This window comes from Bombus vosnesenskii, unplaced genomic scaffold (genome assembly GCF_011952255.1).
Source record: "Bombus vosnesenskii isolate JDL3184/JDL3185 unplaced genomic scaffold, Bvos_JDL3184-5_v1.1 scf7180000013263, whole genome shotgun sequence".
In the NCBI taxonomy this organism is placed as follows: domain Eukaryota; kingdom Metazoa; phylum Arthropoda; class Insecta; order Hymenoptera; family Apidae; genus Bombus; species Bombus vosnesenskii.
The window spans coordinates 5,838,279-5,857,858 of NW_022882923.1; the positions used below are offsets into that span (position 1 = coordinate 5,838,279).

The 19,580-nt window shown below is 32.0% G+C and overlaps 3 protein-coding genes across 6 annotated transcripts; 2 read left to right on the plus strand and 1 right to left on the minus strand.

Annotated features, from left to right (window-relative positions):
• Positions 1-4,332: 4,332 nt before the first annotated feature.
• On the minus strand, positions 4,333-9,488 carry LOC117233239 (NAD-dependent protein deacetylase sirtuin-1). Of its 2 annotated transcripts, none has more exons than XM_033493371.1 (9): positions 9,211-9,488; positions 8,344-8,476; positions 7,991-8,225; positions 7,671-7,886; positions 7,374-7,581; positions 7,089-7,247; positions 6,300-6,576; positions 5,308-6,152; positions 4,333-5,190 (listed from the first exon to the last, which is right to left on the minus strand). In XM_033493371.1, exons 1-9 carry the CDS (start codon positions 9,356-9,358, stop codon positions 4,715-4,717), a joined length of 2,697 nt encoding a protein of 898 aa, XP_033349262.1. In that variant the 5' UTR covers positions 9,359-9,488; the 3' UTR covers positions 4,333-4,714. The 2 variants fall into 2 exon arrangements, with proteins under 2 accessions (XP_033349262.1, XP_033349268.1); XM_033493377.1 differs by having other exon boundaries at positions 8,775-9,365.
• A 976-nt stretch (positions 9,489-10,464) lies between these two features.
• LOC117233277 (mitochondrial import inner membrane translocase subunit Tim23) lies at positions 10,465-12,953 on the plus strand. 3 transcript variants are annotated; one of them, XR_004493288.1, is made up of 5 exons: positions 10,465-10,658; positions 11,178-11,427; positions 11,529-11,698; positions 11,782-11,956; positions 12,787-12,924. XR_004493288.1 is itself a non-coding variant. In XM_033493417.1 (5 exons), exons 1-5 carry the CDS (start codon positions 10,586-10,588, stop codon positions 12,794-12,796), a joined length of 621 nt encoding a protein of 206 aa, XP_033349308.1. In that variant the 5' UTR covers positions 10,465-10,585; the 3' UTR covers positions 12,797-12,953. The 3 variants fall into 3 exon arrangements, 2 of the variants coding, with proteins under 2 accessions (XP_033349308.1, XP_033349318.1); XM_033493417.1 differs by having other exon boundaries at positions 11,782-11,899; positions 12,787-12,953; XM_033493427.1 differs by having other exon boundaries at positions 10,467-10,658; positions 11,782-11,907.
• A 92-nt stretch (positions 12,954-13,045) lies between these two features.
• On the plus strand, positions 13,046-16,725 carry LOC117233269. Its single transcript, XM_033493405.1, has 3 exons — positions 13,046-15,415; positions 15,591-15,810; positions 15,965-16,725. The coding sequence occupies exons 1-3, from the start codon at positions 15,081-15,083 to the stop codon at positions 16,172-16,174; spliced, it is 765 nt and encodes a 254-aa protein (XP_033349296.1). The 5' UTR covers positions 13,046-15,080; the 3' UTR covers positions 16,175-16,725.
• The last annotated feature ends 2,855 nt before the right edge of the window (positions 16,726-19,580 follow it).

The window sequence follows — 19,580 nt, forward strand, 5'->3', positions numbered from 1 at the left end:
TTATTATATAATAATAATAATATCCTTTGAAGTCAGTCTGCTAAAACAAAAAATTACTCGACTTTCAGATATTGCTATTTTCATTCCTCTTTTACTTAATATGTGAGCTTTGATCAAACTTCGATATGTTCTACGTCGCGCTTTACATATACTTCAATTTCCTGGTTAAAATTTTCATTATTCTTTCTTAGTAATCAATACAATAACAAGAAGGAGAAGAAGAAAACTAATAATAGTGATATAATAATAATGATAATAATGATGACGATCATAATAATTTATAATGATAATAAATTCAATTCAAGATTGCTAAGGGAATGAAATTATTGCATGAAAATTAACAAGACATTTTGTTATCATAAAAAAGTGTTTAATTTAGAAGATAAGCTTACACGTTAATAATACCAAAGAAACAGAAAACTTATAACGTTTGAAATATAGAGAACATTTCTATAACATCCATTATATTAAATAACAAATTATAAAAAAATTCAAAGCTTTTGCACCTCTCGTTCTTTCGTACCGGCTAAACGATGAATAATTTCCAGAAAAATTGATTAACATTTTTTAGTTTGTATCAATCTGACATATGTATAAACAGAATAGATGCAAAAACAACAATAGTAGCAGCAATGATTGTAGATGGTTTGATTTCATATTTTAATTTGAAAAGAAAAAAAGCATGTTGCAGAATTCATTGTTCAGCCGAAACGATTGTGGTTCACTATTCTCATCATATAGTAAAAATAATAAATATTTACAGGTGACACATTTATACAAAAAGTCAGTACGTGGAAAAAAAGAAATTGGCATGATTGTCGAATCTTTGCGATGTTTCTCTCTGAATCGACAGCGTGCGACGTATTTAAACAGTATTATCATATGTAAATGCACCACATTTTTCTCCACATCTGTCCTATTATTGTTATACTTATTTTTTCCTTCTTTTAAATGGCCAAAATCTAAAGAAATAAATACTAATAAATTAATAAATATAATTTTGATGATGCATCGAAAACAAAACAAATGATACTATTAACATTATTTACTCGAGAGAAATACAGCGCAATCACGCTTCTAGTCGATTAACAGAGAGAGAGAGAAAGAGAGAGAGAGAGAGAGAGGAATCAAATTTCAAAAAGTTATGGAAAATTTGTAGTGTCAATTAAAATTAATTTTCTATACATATTTTACGTGTATACGTACATTCATATATACACCGTTTGTGCATTCAACATATTTTGCGTACACGTAAAGTGTATGCATACTGCGTGCAGTATACATATAGTATATGTATCTTACTTTTTCTTTATTTATACGTCTCTGTTCTGTACCTGCCTGTCTGCCTGCTTTTTACCTACCCTATCTATTTACTTGTGTACCTATCTATAAAATATTTGCCTACATACCTACCTACTTATCTACCTAATCATATCCTCTTTAGTTATGTATTTATTTACTCTTTATCAACTTACCTACCTACTATATATTTATTTATGTGAATTTTAAATAAATAAAGACAAATGGTGGAGGCTTTAAAAAATTCCTAATTCATACTTCTTGCGTATCGATTTAGAAAACAATGATAAATAAAGCTATTTGTACATAGCGGAAGATATATCCTATAAATTTTATAAAACTGACTACACTCTCTCATTTGAATTATTCAAGATGTTTTAGCAAAGTTCAATGTTCCAACAAATTCTCCGTTACACCCTTATATGTCTCGCTAATAAAAAATAAAGCTTCATGCAACATGTTAAAAGTGTATTTAACAAATCATGAATTATCCTTGGTGGTGTAGTAATCTCATTTGTTTCCTACTCGTGACGGACATACACTCATTCTCCCTCTCCCTCTCATTTACACGCACACATATTCACGTTTACATATTCGTATACATATAGTATGTATACACTTATATACACACGTATGTGCATATACGAGCGCAACTACCCACACAAGCACATACGTGTACTTGGACTTTAAGCATAACGCTTTTTTGAACAATTATTTTGCTCTCTAGTAAGTATAATAAATTTTCATATAATTATTTCGTTCTTTCCTAATAAATATGGCGACGATACATTTCAAGAGGGCATCGACTGTGCCTATACATACACGCATGCTTCTACAATCACATGATCCATATAACAGAAGTAATTTACATTCATTACATCCAATTTCTCGGATATCGTCGCATATTATTCTTCTCTCATTATTTTTCTCTTTTAATTCTGTTACTATTCTATCATCTCTCTCTATCTTGCTCATTCTCTTTCTCTCGTTCATATTCATTCACTGATTTCTTTCTTCATATAAAAATAACACGCAATGCCAAAACTATCCAACATTGCTTTGTACATTCGCCCGTGCTCCAATGAAAAAAAATCAAAACCTAACAAATCTAGACACATTCAGTATGACATCATTGGGACTAATTTTGCCTTCGGATTTAATCAGAAACTTATCGCTAAAACTTAAAACTATTTCTAGACTGTATTCATCTTCATCATTAACCAGTTTCCTTTCTTTCTTTCTTTCCTTCTTACTTTCCAACGCTAAAATTTTACAATATACAGAGCACCTTCCTGTAGTTTTTGAAAATTTTTTTTATAATTGTACATACAACACATACATACAAGCGTGTGTACACACGCATACGATTATTCATTCATTCAATGTTATTCCAAACGTATCGATGTACTCTTTTCTACAAGTCTTGTGACATAATTAATACTTTTTGTTCGTATATTCGTAAACATTATCAAATAAAGTATTTAAAAATACATAGTTCTCGAACATCTAACACACGATATTCTTTCGATTTCCTTAACTTACATAATAATTTACAGAACATAAATAATTGCTAATGATAGTTTCGCAGTAGATGCAATAGCAAAATGTTTAATGATAATAGCATGTTATAATAATATAAATCGTAAGAGCGAAATAATAGTAATAAGTAGAAATAGTTCAAATGTTAAAGCAAATACTAATTTATCATGGAATCTTCTTCCCTTATGTTTCCTTTTTACTAAGAGAAGGAATTGTTCATTGTCTGTTATTAAACTTTCTCTTAAGACGACCGGTTAAATACTTTTCACGAAAACTAATTTTGCACATGTAACAATGCATATATTTGTAACATATTCCAAATTGAAGAGAATTCATTCTTTACAGCTACATCCTTCTGTATTTCTATTTCAATGAGTAAACACTGATGTGCATTGTTTTATCGCATTCAACACTCATTGTACGCATTGTTTCCTTCTCCAGAATAGACAGCGTAATACGTTCTAGATCTTCTTTATCCTTCTACAATTGCACAATATTCAGAATATCTATTATCTATTTTTTGTCTTCATAAAACATTTAGGAATTATATCCCCGAATCAAATTCTTTTTACATATTGGTTCCCAAACTTGTAATATTAGTATGCAACAAAACAAAAGAAACAAAGAAAAATAGGAGAAATAATATCAAATATTATATACAATGTTGAAAGAATATTAGAATATATATAAAGAGAGTATAGTATCTATCGCGAATGAGTCATGGATAGTTTTACTTTCTTAATCAATTTAGTAAAACCGCAATTTTTCGTCCTTCTGTTTTATAGATATATTTGCACAACCTTTCTTTTGCATTTTCTAAAGGCTTTTTACAAATTTTTAATTGCTTATTCAAAAATTATCGCAATGATTTATCGTGTATGTGTGCGTGCGCGCGCGCGCGCGCGTGTGTGTGTGCGTGTGTGTGACAATGCGAATTACTGTAGCATAACCGTCAATTATTTGCAAATTATTAAATTCACTGAAAATATTTAGTTTGGATATTTTCAAAATCACAAAACTGTAAGATATTTGAAGATCTTGTTGCATCATCAATATCGATGATCCTTTTATATTGAAAAACATGTTTGTAAAAAAATTTACTACTTAATAAGGAAAAGAATTTAAATCATTGCGCTACGTTTTTGATGTAAATACAAAACAAGGAATCACAGTATTTTCCAATGTCCTGTGACTAGTTGATAGTAAAACGCTGTTTACTTAAAGAAACTGTTATACTACTTTGCAGGGTGATACTTTCGTTAATTAATACAGAGGCAATGCCACTGCAGTAATAACGCCATGTCGGCTTACATCTGTTATCAAAAGCCAGAATCAACCTTATGTCAGCATCTAGGGCAGAAATAGCTCTTCCTCCCCTTTCCTGTGCGTACGCGCGCGCAAAAATATGTATATATGAAAAACGAAAAGAAAAGTATGTGATTTACAGTATAATTGGCGTTACTATCATCGAGTTAACTAACGAGAGAATCAGCCTGTACTAAATTACTAACAGATCTTATTGAAAGATAAACATATGTCTTATTTATAAATCCCCGTTCTTTTTTCTTTTTGTATGTGTACTTACTATGCTTGTACACGTGTAATGCGGTAAAAATTGCACTTTTCTCCAACTATTTATTGTTTGCTTCATCAGACTAGGAAGTTTGATGAAGATAATAAGAATTGAAACATTACTGCTTAGATACAATTTACCCTAAGTAATGTACATAACTGTACGAGTAATTTGCTGTTGTTCATTTTATATCTTCAGTCACGCTAAGTATCAGCTTCTGCATTAATATTCTTTTTCTTTCCCAATTCCAATTTTTCACTCTGGTCTGTGTTAATTCTCAAGTAATAACAAACTTACATTTCTTTAGTCTTCTAAAATATTCTCGTTTTGAAACTTATTCATGCTTCTCCTCTCATCTTCCCTTTTCATTGCTTTTCGTTGATTTTTTTCCTTTTCCCCTTCCTTATTCATCTCCCTTTTATCGTTTGTTTCTCTTTTCCCATATTCTTTCACTATTTCTTTTTGTTCATCCTTCTTCTTATTAGCCCCGAATACCTTGTGGCCTTCTTTTTTTAAATCTGGCTTCTCCACTTCCCCCACCTCATCCTCACCATCATCCACTTGTTCTTCTTTCCCCTCATCCTCATCTTCTTCATCTTCTTCTTCCTCCTCCTCTCCTTCATCCTCCTCTTCTTCTTCCACGGAGGAAGAATCACTATCGCTATCTGAACTTTCGGAATTTATGAAAAGTGAACGATGATCATACTCTTCAGGATCTGAATACACTTCTGCTCCAGGAAATATATACTTTCCAGGTGCCAACTGATAATAGGAATTTTCTGTAAAAAGAAATAGTTGCAACGTACAACTTATATTTTTACATATAATGTAAAAATTGTTTTTATGTACATATTGTAATTTTCATACAATTATAAAAGGAAGAAATATATATATACCTGGTAATCTCACGGCAAGACTTTTTCGTACTTTAGAATGCCAACAGTGCCGATCCAATCTTCCATTTTTTAATTCTTCTTTGTTAGTTTTATCTTCTCGACTGTCTACACTGTTACAACTATCACCTACACCGGAGTCTAATGCAGAATCGATAGAAGCTTGTCTCGGTTTAAAATTCATTTTTTCAATTTCAATAGGATCCATCGTAGAGTAATCACTATTAATTTTTAACGATGCTCTATTTTCGATGCAATGATGTGGCTTTAAGGTAGAATCTAATAATGTACTTTCCGAAGAGATTTCTATTATCCTTGGAAATACTTGACACTCTTCTAAACTGTAAATTTTCCCGATATCCTTTGATGTAGATTCTACAGAAACAGTATGAAATTTATAATCGATCGAACTCTCTGAAGTATTCTCTGTCTTCGAGGAACACAAGTTAAAATCTAACATGCAATTGCTGCCAAAATTCATTCTTTTTGGACTACTTTCCACACTAGACTCGCCTAATCTTCTCTTTGGACTTTCCTCCAAAAGGTTGAACTTGTCTTCCATACTATTCGTGTGGTCATTGCAGAAGGGAGAAACGCGCGCATTCATATTTTCCACGTATTGCTCTACGACATTATCATGAACCATTAGACTGTCTTGACTTTCAATAGAACATGAATCGTGCAATTTAAAATCAGTCTCCATACTATCTCGAGACAATACAGTGTTTGACGTAGTATCTTGGCTTTGCTCCCAAGTGTCATCTGGTAAGTGACGCATCGGCAAAAGCTGCGTTGCTTCTTTAAGGATCGTATCGTTCCAGCATACTTCTTTATAACTACTCTCCATTCTTTAAAAATGTAAAGATATATATATGATATAACATTCCTCTTTGCACGCACGCACGCGCACGCACACGCACACGCACACGCGCGCACACACACACACACGCACGCACGCACGCACACACACAAAATCGCTGATATTTGTTACTTACAAGTGGCAGAGTTGATTTATAATAATGTCGCCATCTCCTAAGAGTTCAACATCAAACTTTAGATGTGGCAACGATTCACGATTAATAAGAATCTGTGGAACATGAGACGGAATGGAGGAAGGTATTAATGCTACTGGTCGGACCTTCAATGACGATCCGATTACAATTAAAAGATCACATTCATCTTTATCTTTGGCCATCGCATCGTGAAAAGCATCCGGAAGTCCTTCGCCAAAGAAAACAATGTCTGGTTTCATTATACCCTGTGTCACTAAATCTGTAAATTATAAAAATTTATAATGAAAATTATCCTGTTACTAACATTTCCGTTAGCCGTAGCAGATTGCGCTGTGTGTTTTACTTGATCGTAAACACAGATCGTATCTTTTTAGTTTGAGAAACGTTTGAACGGCGTATCGTAAACTGTACCCCGCAAATCTGGCTAAACAGCACGCACGGGTAACTTGATGCAACTTTTAAAAGTTTACCTTATATGCTTATAAACAAGCCAAGGTTTTACTCGTAGTTACAATTGATGTATCAACTTATGCGTAGATCAGAGTAAATGGCAACATCATTTAGCGAAGACGTATTCCGTTAAGAGTAGATAATGTTCTCTCATGGCCACCGACTCGCGACGCGCTACAGGAAAGACTAATAGCAAAAACTATCACTAGGTAGCTAATTTTCCACACCACAGAGAAATTAGCAATAAAAGACTACAAAATGACCATAGATCACATAACAACATCAGTCAATGTTATCAGAGTGTCTAATATTTATAATTACCTTTATAATTTTCGTTAAGATTAGTTTCCGAAATGGGAGGCAAAGTATTAACTCGACATTTTGGACACAATGGTATCCTCTGGGAAAATATGTCTTCTCTAATGTCGTCAGCTTTCACTTGATATTTACACCTTGTACACGATGCAGTAGCAAAAGAACCTTGAATATCGTGAAAAAATCGGTTTAATTCCAAAATGAGAAACAAATTTCTGATTGTAAGTATGTGTAAATATGTGCGTGTGTATGCAGTATATGTACGGGTATATACATATATACGTCACTCACCATGACATTCGATAACATTTACAATGCCTGCCACTTGCTCCAATGTATCGATATTTTGCGAGTAATTTCTTAAAAGTTTCTGTTGTTTGTCAAGCATTTTTATGAACCTATGACAAGGACTAGGTTTAAATTGTCCAGGATATATTTCTCGTGCAAACTTGTAAAATGGTCTTGGGTCTTGACCAAAATAGTTAATGTCAAACATTGCCTAATGGAACAAATGACGATTAATGTAGAAGGAAGGAAATTTCTAAATAAAATTGATAAATCAAAGAACATATTTTATAGTTGCATCACCTGTGGATCTGGTAAATCTGGAAAATCTTGTGCCAATCTCGAGTAAATACCATCTCTACTTCTAAAATCAGGAATTCCACAACTAACGCTTACTCCTGCTCCAGTTAGAACTATTATTCTATTACTATTACGTATCAATCTAACAACATCTGTTAAAGTATTTATATGTTTTAATTTTTGTCGACGTGGTGGTTCTGACATCATATTTATTATAATCTGAAATACATCCGAATAAAATATTGGGTAATAAAAAATGGATATTAAAACTTTCAATGTACAATATATTATTAGATAGTATTAAATAGTTTCCTTTTACACACCTTCCAAAGAGTCAGGTCATCGACCTGCTCTGGAATTTGTGTAGAATCCATGAGAAGATGATGTAAAAGATCTCGAGGATCTGCACCTATCAACATCTGCTTCTGAACCCACGAAGATGCATTTCTCCATTGATGATTAATATCACCTTCACCAGAAAAATCAGAGAGTCCTGATAAATCAGATAAATTTGAAACTGTTGATGATACTTCATCCTTCTCATCTGCTGTGTCAATTCTGGAATGTTACATAGGGGGAGAGGTAATTTACTTTTCGCTGTGATTTGTGAAAATTCAACAATTAATTACAGCAAAGTGAATAAAGAATGGATGATATATGTATAAATGAAACTTACGGACAACCAGTGTCATCACTAGTTGAGTCAATTCGTGATGGAGTTGTCATTAAGTTTGTAGCATCTGGTGAAATAGATGCTGATTTTGACTCATCGCTTAATTCATTGAATCCACTATCTCCACCATATGTTTCTGTAAAAGTATTAACTATGTATTTCTTTATTACATAAGTAATAAGATATTAAAACAATTTTCTTTTTTCCTTATTATTTCCTTTAATTTTCTATTTTCCTGCATTAATTACGGTTATAGGAAAAGTAAAACTCACAAAACCAACTTTTTCATATTTCCTCGATTTATCGAACGTAATAATGTAGAAACAGATGTATTTATCCAAGTGAAAATAGAAATCTATTGGTAATAAATCATTTTGAAAATATTCAAAAATTGGCGGGATGCCGTTAAATCGGATAGAAAAGCGCGTACCTACTTATCGTTCATGGATTGTGTATAATGAAATCGTCTATCATGCCATCTGTGAACGTTCGTCGAATACATCTTACTATGCACACACCTTTATATCGCGCTGATACTAGTTTTTCTATTTTCACCGAGTGAATTTTCACTTACGATTACTTCTATAAAGAATGTGTTGGGGGAGCAGTTCGAAACAAGTTAATTAACAAATAATTTTATTGGATTACAAAATAAAAATTTAGTAACATCGCAATAATATACTGGATAAAATGAAAAATGAACTACGAAGTTAGATATGCGACATACATAGAAACTGTCATGGCGGCTCTTGTCTTCAGTCAACTACGAATGAACCGATAACCACGGAAGAAAAGCGGACGCCTTCTTAACCGCCATCTTGCAATCTTGCAAATTTCATTAATGAATCGACCATATTTTTATCAAAATACCTTCGAGATCTTCATTGGGGGTATCATGCGACGTCTGACAATCTTGGAAATCAGGTTTCACGCAACTGACGCCGTTGTAACCGATGCCGTCAACTTTTCGTCGTTTTGCTGGGGACGAATATTCTGGCACCTCCGAGCCTGACGCCATTTTCAACAGCAATGCAATGCATAGTTTGATGCGCGCCCACAACCATTCCCACAACAGAGGTCGCTTGTGTCTTTAATGCTTTTCCCCTCCACTTTTTCGCTCGGTTTACAGAACACGACATTGCTGATATCTATCTACATAGAAATAGAAGTAGAAAAGTATCAGAAAGAAGAAACAGGGATCGATATGCTCGTTTTACGTTATTCCGATTCCGACTAAATTCAATCAACTTGCTTTCAATTTCGATTCTAATTAAGAACTTTCTAATTTTTATTTGACAACTTACACGCGTATTTAAATACTTGCATTGTATGTCGTCGGAACAAAGTATGTTAAACTTCAATAAAATTATGTTTTATTTTATATCGTAAGCATATCATACTATATATATATTCTTTTTAGTTATTTATATATACATATATATTCTTTTCTCATATTACTCTGTATCTAAATGTCTATTTATTGTTATTATCTAAATAAATTTCTACAACCACCTATATTTTCAATTATCGACAACTGATAGTTCAGATGTTTTTTAGCGTAAGTGATGCGTACACATATACCAACGAGACTTTAATTATATATTTTTCACATAATTTTTATGTTTCTACATTTTAAGATTATTTTAATTTTTCTGCAGGTAACGTGGATACGTCAAATAATATTTTTTATGACGTTTGATGTGTATGATAGGGTTATTTAAAATAGGATTGTCAAGAAATAATTTTATTACAAATAAGCGATTAAATTAAAATCTCACTATATGTAATAATAAATAATTTCTATAATATTTATGGTTGTTGTTTTAAATTCCTGAACTTATTATCTACATTATAATAATAATTACAACAAGTTAGTTATACATAATGTGTTGTTATGTTAAGAAAAAATAAAGATAACGAAATAAAAGAAAGGAAGACAATATGAGTATCGTTCTTTTCTTCTATTCATATTTAGCTATTTTACATAAATATTTGCTTGGTACATACCGACAATTTTTTATTGTTACTCCACCCTCTTCTTTTCTTCCTCTTTCTGAAAATATGTAATATTTTACGATAGGTATCTCTAATCACTTCATTTGACCTACAGAAAATGATTCTCGACATATTCAGAGTACGCGGTTTAAACTAATTTTATGAAGAAACGTGCGAACACGAACTCAGGCCATTCGTAAGTCTACGAGGTAATAGAGTAAACCAAAATTTAACCGGTCTAACATCGAAAATGATAGATTTACGTGATGAGAATGTTAAAAGTACAATAAACAATGGAAAATATGGAAATTTAAATATACCAGGTAAGTTAAAAGTTAATAATTCATTGAATAATAAAGTCATGTACATTATCAATTCACGAATAATGTGATTATTACATTATATTAATATTACTTAGAGAGGCATAATTTATATGTAGATTGTAAAATCCAAAGCCAAGTATAATTAATTAAATATGATCGTATAACCTCAATATATAAGTACATATATATGTATAGTATGAGGCGATATGTACTGCCGTTTCTTTATTATATTTTTTTATAATATTTTATATCTGTTCATACGTGTAGAATTTATGTAAATACTCATGATGTATTTTCAAAATAAAGCCGTTGCTATAAATTTGTTATATCGGAGATAAACAATTGAATATTAAAAGGAAACAATAATTTCAATATTATGTATAAATAAAATATTTTACAAAATACTGGAAGAATATTTGTTTTATTTAGAATTTGTATAGTGTCATATGTATAGTTAGACATTTCATATTAATATCAAAGTCAGAGATATTTTATAATATGTTACATCATATTTACCAGTTACGTCGCAACAAGGGTTAGCACCACTTAGTCCATATTTAAACTTTGATCCTGCGTATCTTCCTCCAAGTCAGCCAGAATACATATTTCCTGAGGGAGCTGCAAAACGAAGAGGAAGATTTGAATTGGCTTTCAGTCAGATTGGTGCAGCATGTATCATAGGAGCTGGTATTGGCGGTACAACTGGTTTATATAGAGGAATTAAAGCAACATCATTAGCTGATCAAACTGGCAAGCTTAGAAGAACTCAGTATGTACTTTAATATTCTTTTAGTATTAGTAACGTAGGTAATTTTACATTATACGTGCCATGACATGTCAACAAATTGCATATAATTCTTTCCTTGGTAGATTAATCAACCATGTTATGAAAAGTGGTTCATCATTAGCAAACACGTTTGGAATAGTGTCTGTAATGTATAGTGGATTTGGTGTGCTGTTATCTTGGGCCAGAGGCACGGATGATTCCTTGAATACTTTAGCAGCAGCAACTGGGACAGGCATGTTGTTCAAATCTACATGTATGTTTCATTTAAGTAATATTTATGTGGCTAAAAAAGATTCATCTATCGAATTTGTGCAAATGATTGATTAATTGTTTCAGCTGGCTTGAAAAAATGTGCATTAGGTGGTTGTGTAGGACTGGCAATAGCATCTGTATATTGCTTATGGAGTAATCGGGAAGTCTTACAGGAATTGAGGCATCGCAACGTAAATCCGGCGTAAGACTGTGTGTAACACCAAAACCTTTGGCTATTCCGAATATTTTTCTTATAAAGGTTTTAATTTTATAATAGTACTAACAAGGAGATGACATGAGAGTTTACATTCTGTAATTGGTACAAATTATATAAAAACAATATTTTTACTTACGGACATTGTCAAAGGTGATCAATTTTACCATTCCTATTTCGATCAAAAACATTCAAGTTTTATACATTTAGTATATTGTCAAAATATTTTTAAATATTTATCGCAAAAACCTTTATATGTTCTTATATTCCTTGTGCTCTTTGTTCAAGTACTATATGGCTTTAGTGATTCAGAAAACAATCAGTTTTTCATTACATTAATTACGAACAATATCTTTTAAACCTTATCTTTATTTTAACATGTACCAATTTCGTATATAAAAGTAACCCTACACTTATTGTCCTTCAATTTTGTATCGTATCATTGAGTGAAATTGTTATTTAATATATCTATCCATCTGAATATATAAGAGTAAAAATAAATTATGTTCGCTTTCAATAATAATCGCTTTCGCAATAAGTGCTTATGCCCTTTTTAATCTTAGTTTCACAAAATTGCATTCGTATTAGTGATTTTTATTATATTCTATTTTCTAGAAAATTATATAATTTCCTTTTGTTAATTTATCAAAAGTAAAAAAAAAGAATTTAAATGAAAGAAAGGAAAAAAACAGAGATGAAATAATGGAAGCAAAAAATAAACTGATCGAATAAAACAAATTCTATTAGTATTCTTCATAAGATTGTTCCATTTTAAGTATCCTGATAACACGTATTGCACGATTAATACAACATAAACAATCGTAACGTTATTGGGCATATCCTACTCACACGTTTTCCTTTACTTTTTTTTACAGATCTAAATGAAGTATGAGGAAGAAGATTTTGAACTACTAGAAATTTGCACAACGAAAATGATTTGTTTTGTACATAGAAAAAATCATGTTGGACAATTTTATAGAATATAAACAGTTTAATGAAATATGCCAAATTAATTTATAATACAAATAATATAATATATAATGCAACATAGCTGTCATATGTATACGTGTGCGCGCGCATGTGTTTTTTTATATATAGAAATTATAAGTGTGTGTGTGTAAAACTATATATATATATATATATATAGCTATATATATATAGTTTTAGATTTATATCGGCAATACCGACAGGCTGTACAGTTTACGTGTGACATCTGGATTACTATCATATATCGGTAAGGCACGATAATCTTATCAAAGTTTATCTTCATGTTCTCAACCATTCTCGAAAAACAGAGAAAAATTTAAGTGAAAAAAGAAAAATCGAGAGAAGTAACGACCGATCATTCAAATTATTCGTTAATTACTAAATTAGCTCAAACTTGATCATTATCTCAACAGAAATGGTATCATTAGTAATGTATGTAATATAAACGTGCGAGTTTCGATTGATAATGAAAAGATCGATAAAAGTACGAACAGTAAAACGGAAATAAAAATTTAACTCGTTTTCCCGATTTGCATTATTGCACATTGGAATCGATAATTTCTATAATGACGGTTAAAAATATACTGGACGCAAACATTTATTGTAAAAGGTAAATATTTGATCTTTACTCGGTACGATCTTTGACGTTCGTATAGATGTTACATCGATAAGTGTATTAGTGAAAATTCACGGCTTATTTGAACAAGAAACACGCGATGTTCATGGACACATGAACGCTTCGATGTAAGCCAAAGTTGTTCGTATCAGCAAGGAAGCAATATTTTACTAGAAAAATATATTTTGGAACTGAATAGCTTATTAAGAGAAAGAAAAAAAGAGGTATTCTTTCATAAAGTGCTACAACGTTTCAAAAAGCTTCATCATTGAACTATTATCGACTTTAGTAAACTTGGGTAAGGGATTGTATAATACATAGTGCTAAACATCTACTTCCATCGCGCTACAAAAATATCTCATTGTTGAGAAATAGGTGTAGATGTGCATTTGGTGCATAATTATGACCGAATACAACGATGGAACACATGCATGGTATAAAAACTGCAATAAACAAGTTTAATCACGAATTTGCATGGATCGGATGAATTGTTTCGTGATATTCTTTAATTCGTCGAACATTCGTTTTTACGTAATTTTACTTGATTTGTATGATAAAAACAGGACTAAAAGTATATGTAATTCGATTGTTCTGTTTGCTTGCCTATTAAGAAACGCTAATTACCACATACATTAATGAACAAGTTTAGATAACGTTATTCTATTTCATATTGTTTAAGGTAAACATAGAAAAATTATCGATGAATCATTATTATAAAAATAGTAGTAGTCGAGAGGAAATGGTAGTAGTTATGAAAATATTTACTTTAACGAACAGACAACCAATCGTTAACACAACACTTTACATTTGTACCCGCGCGTTTGTATTGAAATTTCAGAAAATGTTAGTTTCACAAAATTGCTATCGTTGGTTAATAGTATAGGTTCCTTGTTTTCCTTGTTATATTACATTTTTCATCAGAACGTTATTCTCTTCTCTTCTTTCGTATCAATGTCCTTTTCTCTTTTTCGCAGTGTTCTTACTTCCATTTCTATTTGTCTGTTCCTTTCTTATTCGACTATTTAATAATTTTTCGAATTTATTTTTCATATTTTTTATTATTTGTGATTTTCGATATAGCATGATATAGTATGTTTTATATATTTTAGTTTCTCGTACTGTAAATCAATCGAAAAGCGCAAGAGGGTATGGTTTATCAAAGAATATTCTATAATTATGCATATACTGATTTCGATCATATTACATTATTTAAGACTAATATTTGAACAATGAATATCAAGATCAAAATAAAAATCGCACACATATATATACATGTACATATGTATATGTATACGTACGTGATATAATAATGAGAAATAATGAACACAAACAAGTGGTAGCGAAGAAAATTAATCACAAATCACAATGTAGACATATAGTAATAATAATAAAATCGTATAATCTATATACAAGTCAGAATCACAATGATTAAAATGATAAAATCGAAGAAGGAGGGAAATATCAAGTTATTTGATACAATATCTATATTAATTCTTAGGTAACATTTGCTTCCTACAGAAGAAGAAGAAGTAACGAGAGGAAGAAGAGAGAAAATACATTTATAAAATGATGCAAAAGGGAATTGAGCGATTTCTCAGTGTGCTGTATATTTCCAGTGTAATTACATCGATGACATCGATGATCTGCATAACCACCGTTTGGCAATACTGGGCATTGATTTTGGATGTTTGTGTTAGCGTCGATTGCGGTTGTATATTATACTCTAAAAACGCCTTCGGTATTCTTGGGGGGGGTACTGGAAAGATCTGTAAATTTGGTGTATACGGCTTGGTGCCGACTGTTCTACTGGATTTATGTCTTGCCGGATATCATGGATATAGGAGTTGTAGGAAGAAGTTAAATATACCTATACGAACCTACAATGATGATAATGATAGCAGGTACGATTAGGAGGAGGACTGAAATTGGTCATATTGAGAGTTGGACTCTTCGTATTTTTACACAACTTTGCATAAAATTTGTTAGATATCCGTTAATATGAATGTAACAAATAAAATCGTATTTGCTCACAATAGTATTGTTGGAAACCGGATCACTATATTTTCACATTCGCAGAGAATTCGGTATCAGCGAACCACCGCTGAGTGTAGAGGCTGAATCCAGACGAAGTCTATCACCGTACCAAAGATGGATGCCTTTTGTCTGTCTTGCGATATTACTTTCCTGTTTGTCATTGTCTCACGCAATAATAATAACCGATGGTTTTTATAAAACTTGCGACCATTACAGGGCCATACTGATACAAGCTTTAAGTTTAACTGGACGCCAAGCCCAGGTATGTCTTGATATTACCCTCGCATGAAAGTCTAGTTAAGCTAACAATAAGATGTATTTATTATACATATCTCTATCGAGTTCCTTTTTTCACTTTCGTATCTTCGACCCATCTCTATTGCACGATTATTTCATTTTTTTCCTTCTTTCTACAGGTTATTCACGATAGACTTTCCTGCGGAGCAATCTTTGATTTTATAGATTATATACGGCCAAACGAGACCACCTGGGCTCGCTCCAAACCGCCCGACACTGGTTTTGCTCTTCTATTAGCTATTGCTTCCACTTGGTACAATTTTATTTCTTGGATGATCGCCTTCATGTTATACTTTATCATGGCGCGTAGGAAATTGTGTTTCTTTTGAAATTTAATAACTTTCCATTATCGCGAAATCCCGACCGATTAGATTTTAAGTGATGCACGCGCACTCCTGTTCATTCGTTGGCGAAATATCGATAAATAATATGAAAAATATATATATATTTATTGCATTTTTATACGTATAAAAAAAAAGTCGTGTCTAGTTTTTCTTAATATTATGTGTCGACTATCACATTTTCCGAAACTGTGTTAAGTAATATATGCAATACTGCGATGGATACCTATCGTTTGGTTTCACTTGTTTTTATTTTATGCACTCGTTCGAGTAGTATTTTAAGTACAGTACAGTCTACTAAAGTCTGCTACAATTTAATATGTGCATAGTTTGTAATCATCTCCATTTCCTTTTTGTAGCTACATAACGAAACATTTTATACATTGTATGGTCGTTGAAATCATTTTGCGCATAAATAGGAACATATTATTATTGTAAATACATTACGAAAATTGTTCAATGAAACGAATAAACCGATTGTATGGTACTTGTGTTTCTTCTTTTTTCAACACCTTTTCTTCGATTAAGATAAAGGAAGGTAAGAGGCTTTTCTCGTTGAAAAAATATTTCATCTTTGTCTTGTGTCTTGAATTACTCTTAAATTGTAAAATGGGCAGTAATAGTATATTTCGTTCGATCGCGGTTTTCAATTTTGTCATTGCCGTTAAACACGGAGCAAAGCTATACGATATTACACCCACATAGTGACTCGCGAAAGTATCCGAACGCTTATATTCGCAAACTCCAAGTAAAAATATGAAGATTATGAAATGTTAAATGTCATAATTGAATAAAGATTGTATATAAATAAGAATCTGGAAGATTATAAATTTCATTTATTTATTTTTTTACTCCTAAATAGTAAAGCTATGAATAAAGCACAAGATATATGTATATATAAATTTATAATTATATTTATTATAATGTAATTTTACACTTTATATAAAGTATTTGGATATTGCTATATTCATCCAATAATAAAAATAGATGTGGTCCAACTATATGGTTGTGTCCGAGTATAACATAGAGATGGAAAAAATCTTGCGGATTGGCGCGGGAGGTACTGCTCTCTATCGCTCACCGTCACACAATGCTACATTGTTCTGTTCGTATATGTGATACTTTCTATCAATATGCGTACTTAACTTCACAATTGTGTTGAGTGTCAAAAATAAGCAATGAAGTGAGCATTCCTTCCAAAGGACTTTTTTCCATCTTTGTGCAGTAGGTTGGCTTCTTCCGTTAAAACCAATGAGATTCATATTTCTTTCGTTTGCCAATTTAGAATGTCACATAAGCAATATAGATAGCAATGCGTGACGATTGTTCATAGAGAGTAGTAACCCCCTTTATATCTGTTCTGTCCTGGGAGTAAATTTTTAAAATGAGCAATGAAATTACGAATGTTCTGTCATGTACTATGTAAGTATGTACTTCTACTTTGCTTTCTAGCAGATACCAGCGGAGATCTAAGTCAATCTCAAACGTACTAGTATCACTGCTACATTTTGACACCATTCGAATATTAAATAAGAAAGTAAATGAAAAGTAAGTAAATAAGTAAATGGATAAATTTGATTTCACGTCGCAGGCATAAATGTGAATTACCGTAGTCGATTATTTAAAATCTATGTATTACGACTGTACTCGTTATATTGTTTACCCCCTTATCGAAGTATAATAGTTGTTTCTTACAGAACCATGTTTATAGTAAACATTATTTTGCTCGTCTTTCACCTTCTCGCGTACTTGTTCTTCCGTTTATTTCGTTTCTGCGATACGTTTCACGCTGATTTTGCTTCCACCTTATAGAAGCGTGTTTATAGTGAACACTGTTATGTCTCTGCTTGTCCTTCGTCCTCTCGTCTGTTTATTTTTTTCTTTTATTTCGTTTTCACGATACGTTTCACATTGATTTCGCTTCAATCTTACAGAAGTGTGTTTATAGCAAACACTCTTATGTCTCTACTTGTCTTTATCTTCTCGTGTATTTATTCTTTTGTTTATTCAAGGTTTACCATACGTTTCGTATGAATTTCGTTTCAATCATATCTTCCATTGATGTTTCTGCTTCCTGCTCCTTTAATAAAATATGTACATCTTGAAGGACAAAATTTATCGGTTGTCAATTGCGGCCACACTTCCATTCTTATATACAGGGTGCTTGGCTACAGGTGTTAGGAAATTTAAGGGGTGATTCTTGAAGTCGAAATAAGACGAAAATCAAAAATAAAAAAATTACGTTTCCGGCTTTGTTTTTTAGTTATTAACAATTAAAAATTGGTCAAAATACCTCTGCACGCAAGCAAACCTCCTTACACGAACGAAAGGAAGTCGACCTAAGCGAGGCGCACAGTAATCCTTAATCCATATAATATACGGGTAGCTTACTTTGTACAAATCGTAAAGAAGAAGGCCATGGTATTGAGAGACGTAAACCGCGATTGTCCTGTCCGCGAGTGTCCACAGCAAAATCACACACGTACTGCGATTTTCCCAAGCAAATACGGTGCAGCATCCTATCTCTCACATCTGGGTTATCCGCCAGATTCCGCAGATTTTAATGTGTACCGGTACCCTACAATAGTTGGTCTATGTTACAGAATATCTTTGCGCTGGGTATAGTTCTATTGGGATATTTTTCGGCGCATAAACGTCGCGTTTTTGCGTCTGCCGCACTGTAACAGAGATGCATACATTCTTTAAATGTATACATTTTGTAATAAATATAGCTACAATATAAACATTGCTACACTGCATATAACACTCATTACGCGCATTGCACACAAAATACAATCAAACAACACTCTAACTTAATATTCTCAGTTCTTTGAAAGTTCTTCGTCGACTGTCGGAATGATTCTGTTCTTCCAAAACTGTTCTAGCTTCTTGCTTCAAAATGTCTACAACATGGCAATGTAGTGATGGAGAGTTCACTGTGAAAAGAAAATTTACGATACTCTTACCCAATTCTTTCATCTTCTTTGTATAATTCGGAATTATTCAGGTACAGTTATAAAATTTGAGAGGTTCTTTTTGAAAGCAAGGGCATGGTATTGAGGAAGCGAACAGGCTGTGCACTAGATGTATTTAAACAATACGCGATCCCATTTTGCACAATCTTTAAACTTCATATAGGATTTATTAGAGATGGTCATTGGAAAAGTAGATTTTCTGTTTACCAGATGGATTTCGGAAATATCTCAATCCTTCAAGCCTTATTGTCTTCAGTTTTATGTTTTAACACGCGGAAAGAAAAAGAAAGTTATTCGCTGCAAAAAATTCGTTGTTCAAAAATTGAAAAATATCTTTTTCAATAACTAGCAGTGAAATTAAGAGAAAAAAGAGAACAAATTTCTTGATAATTTCTAAACTAGATAAAACTCAAACGTGA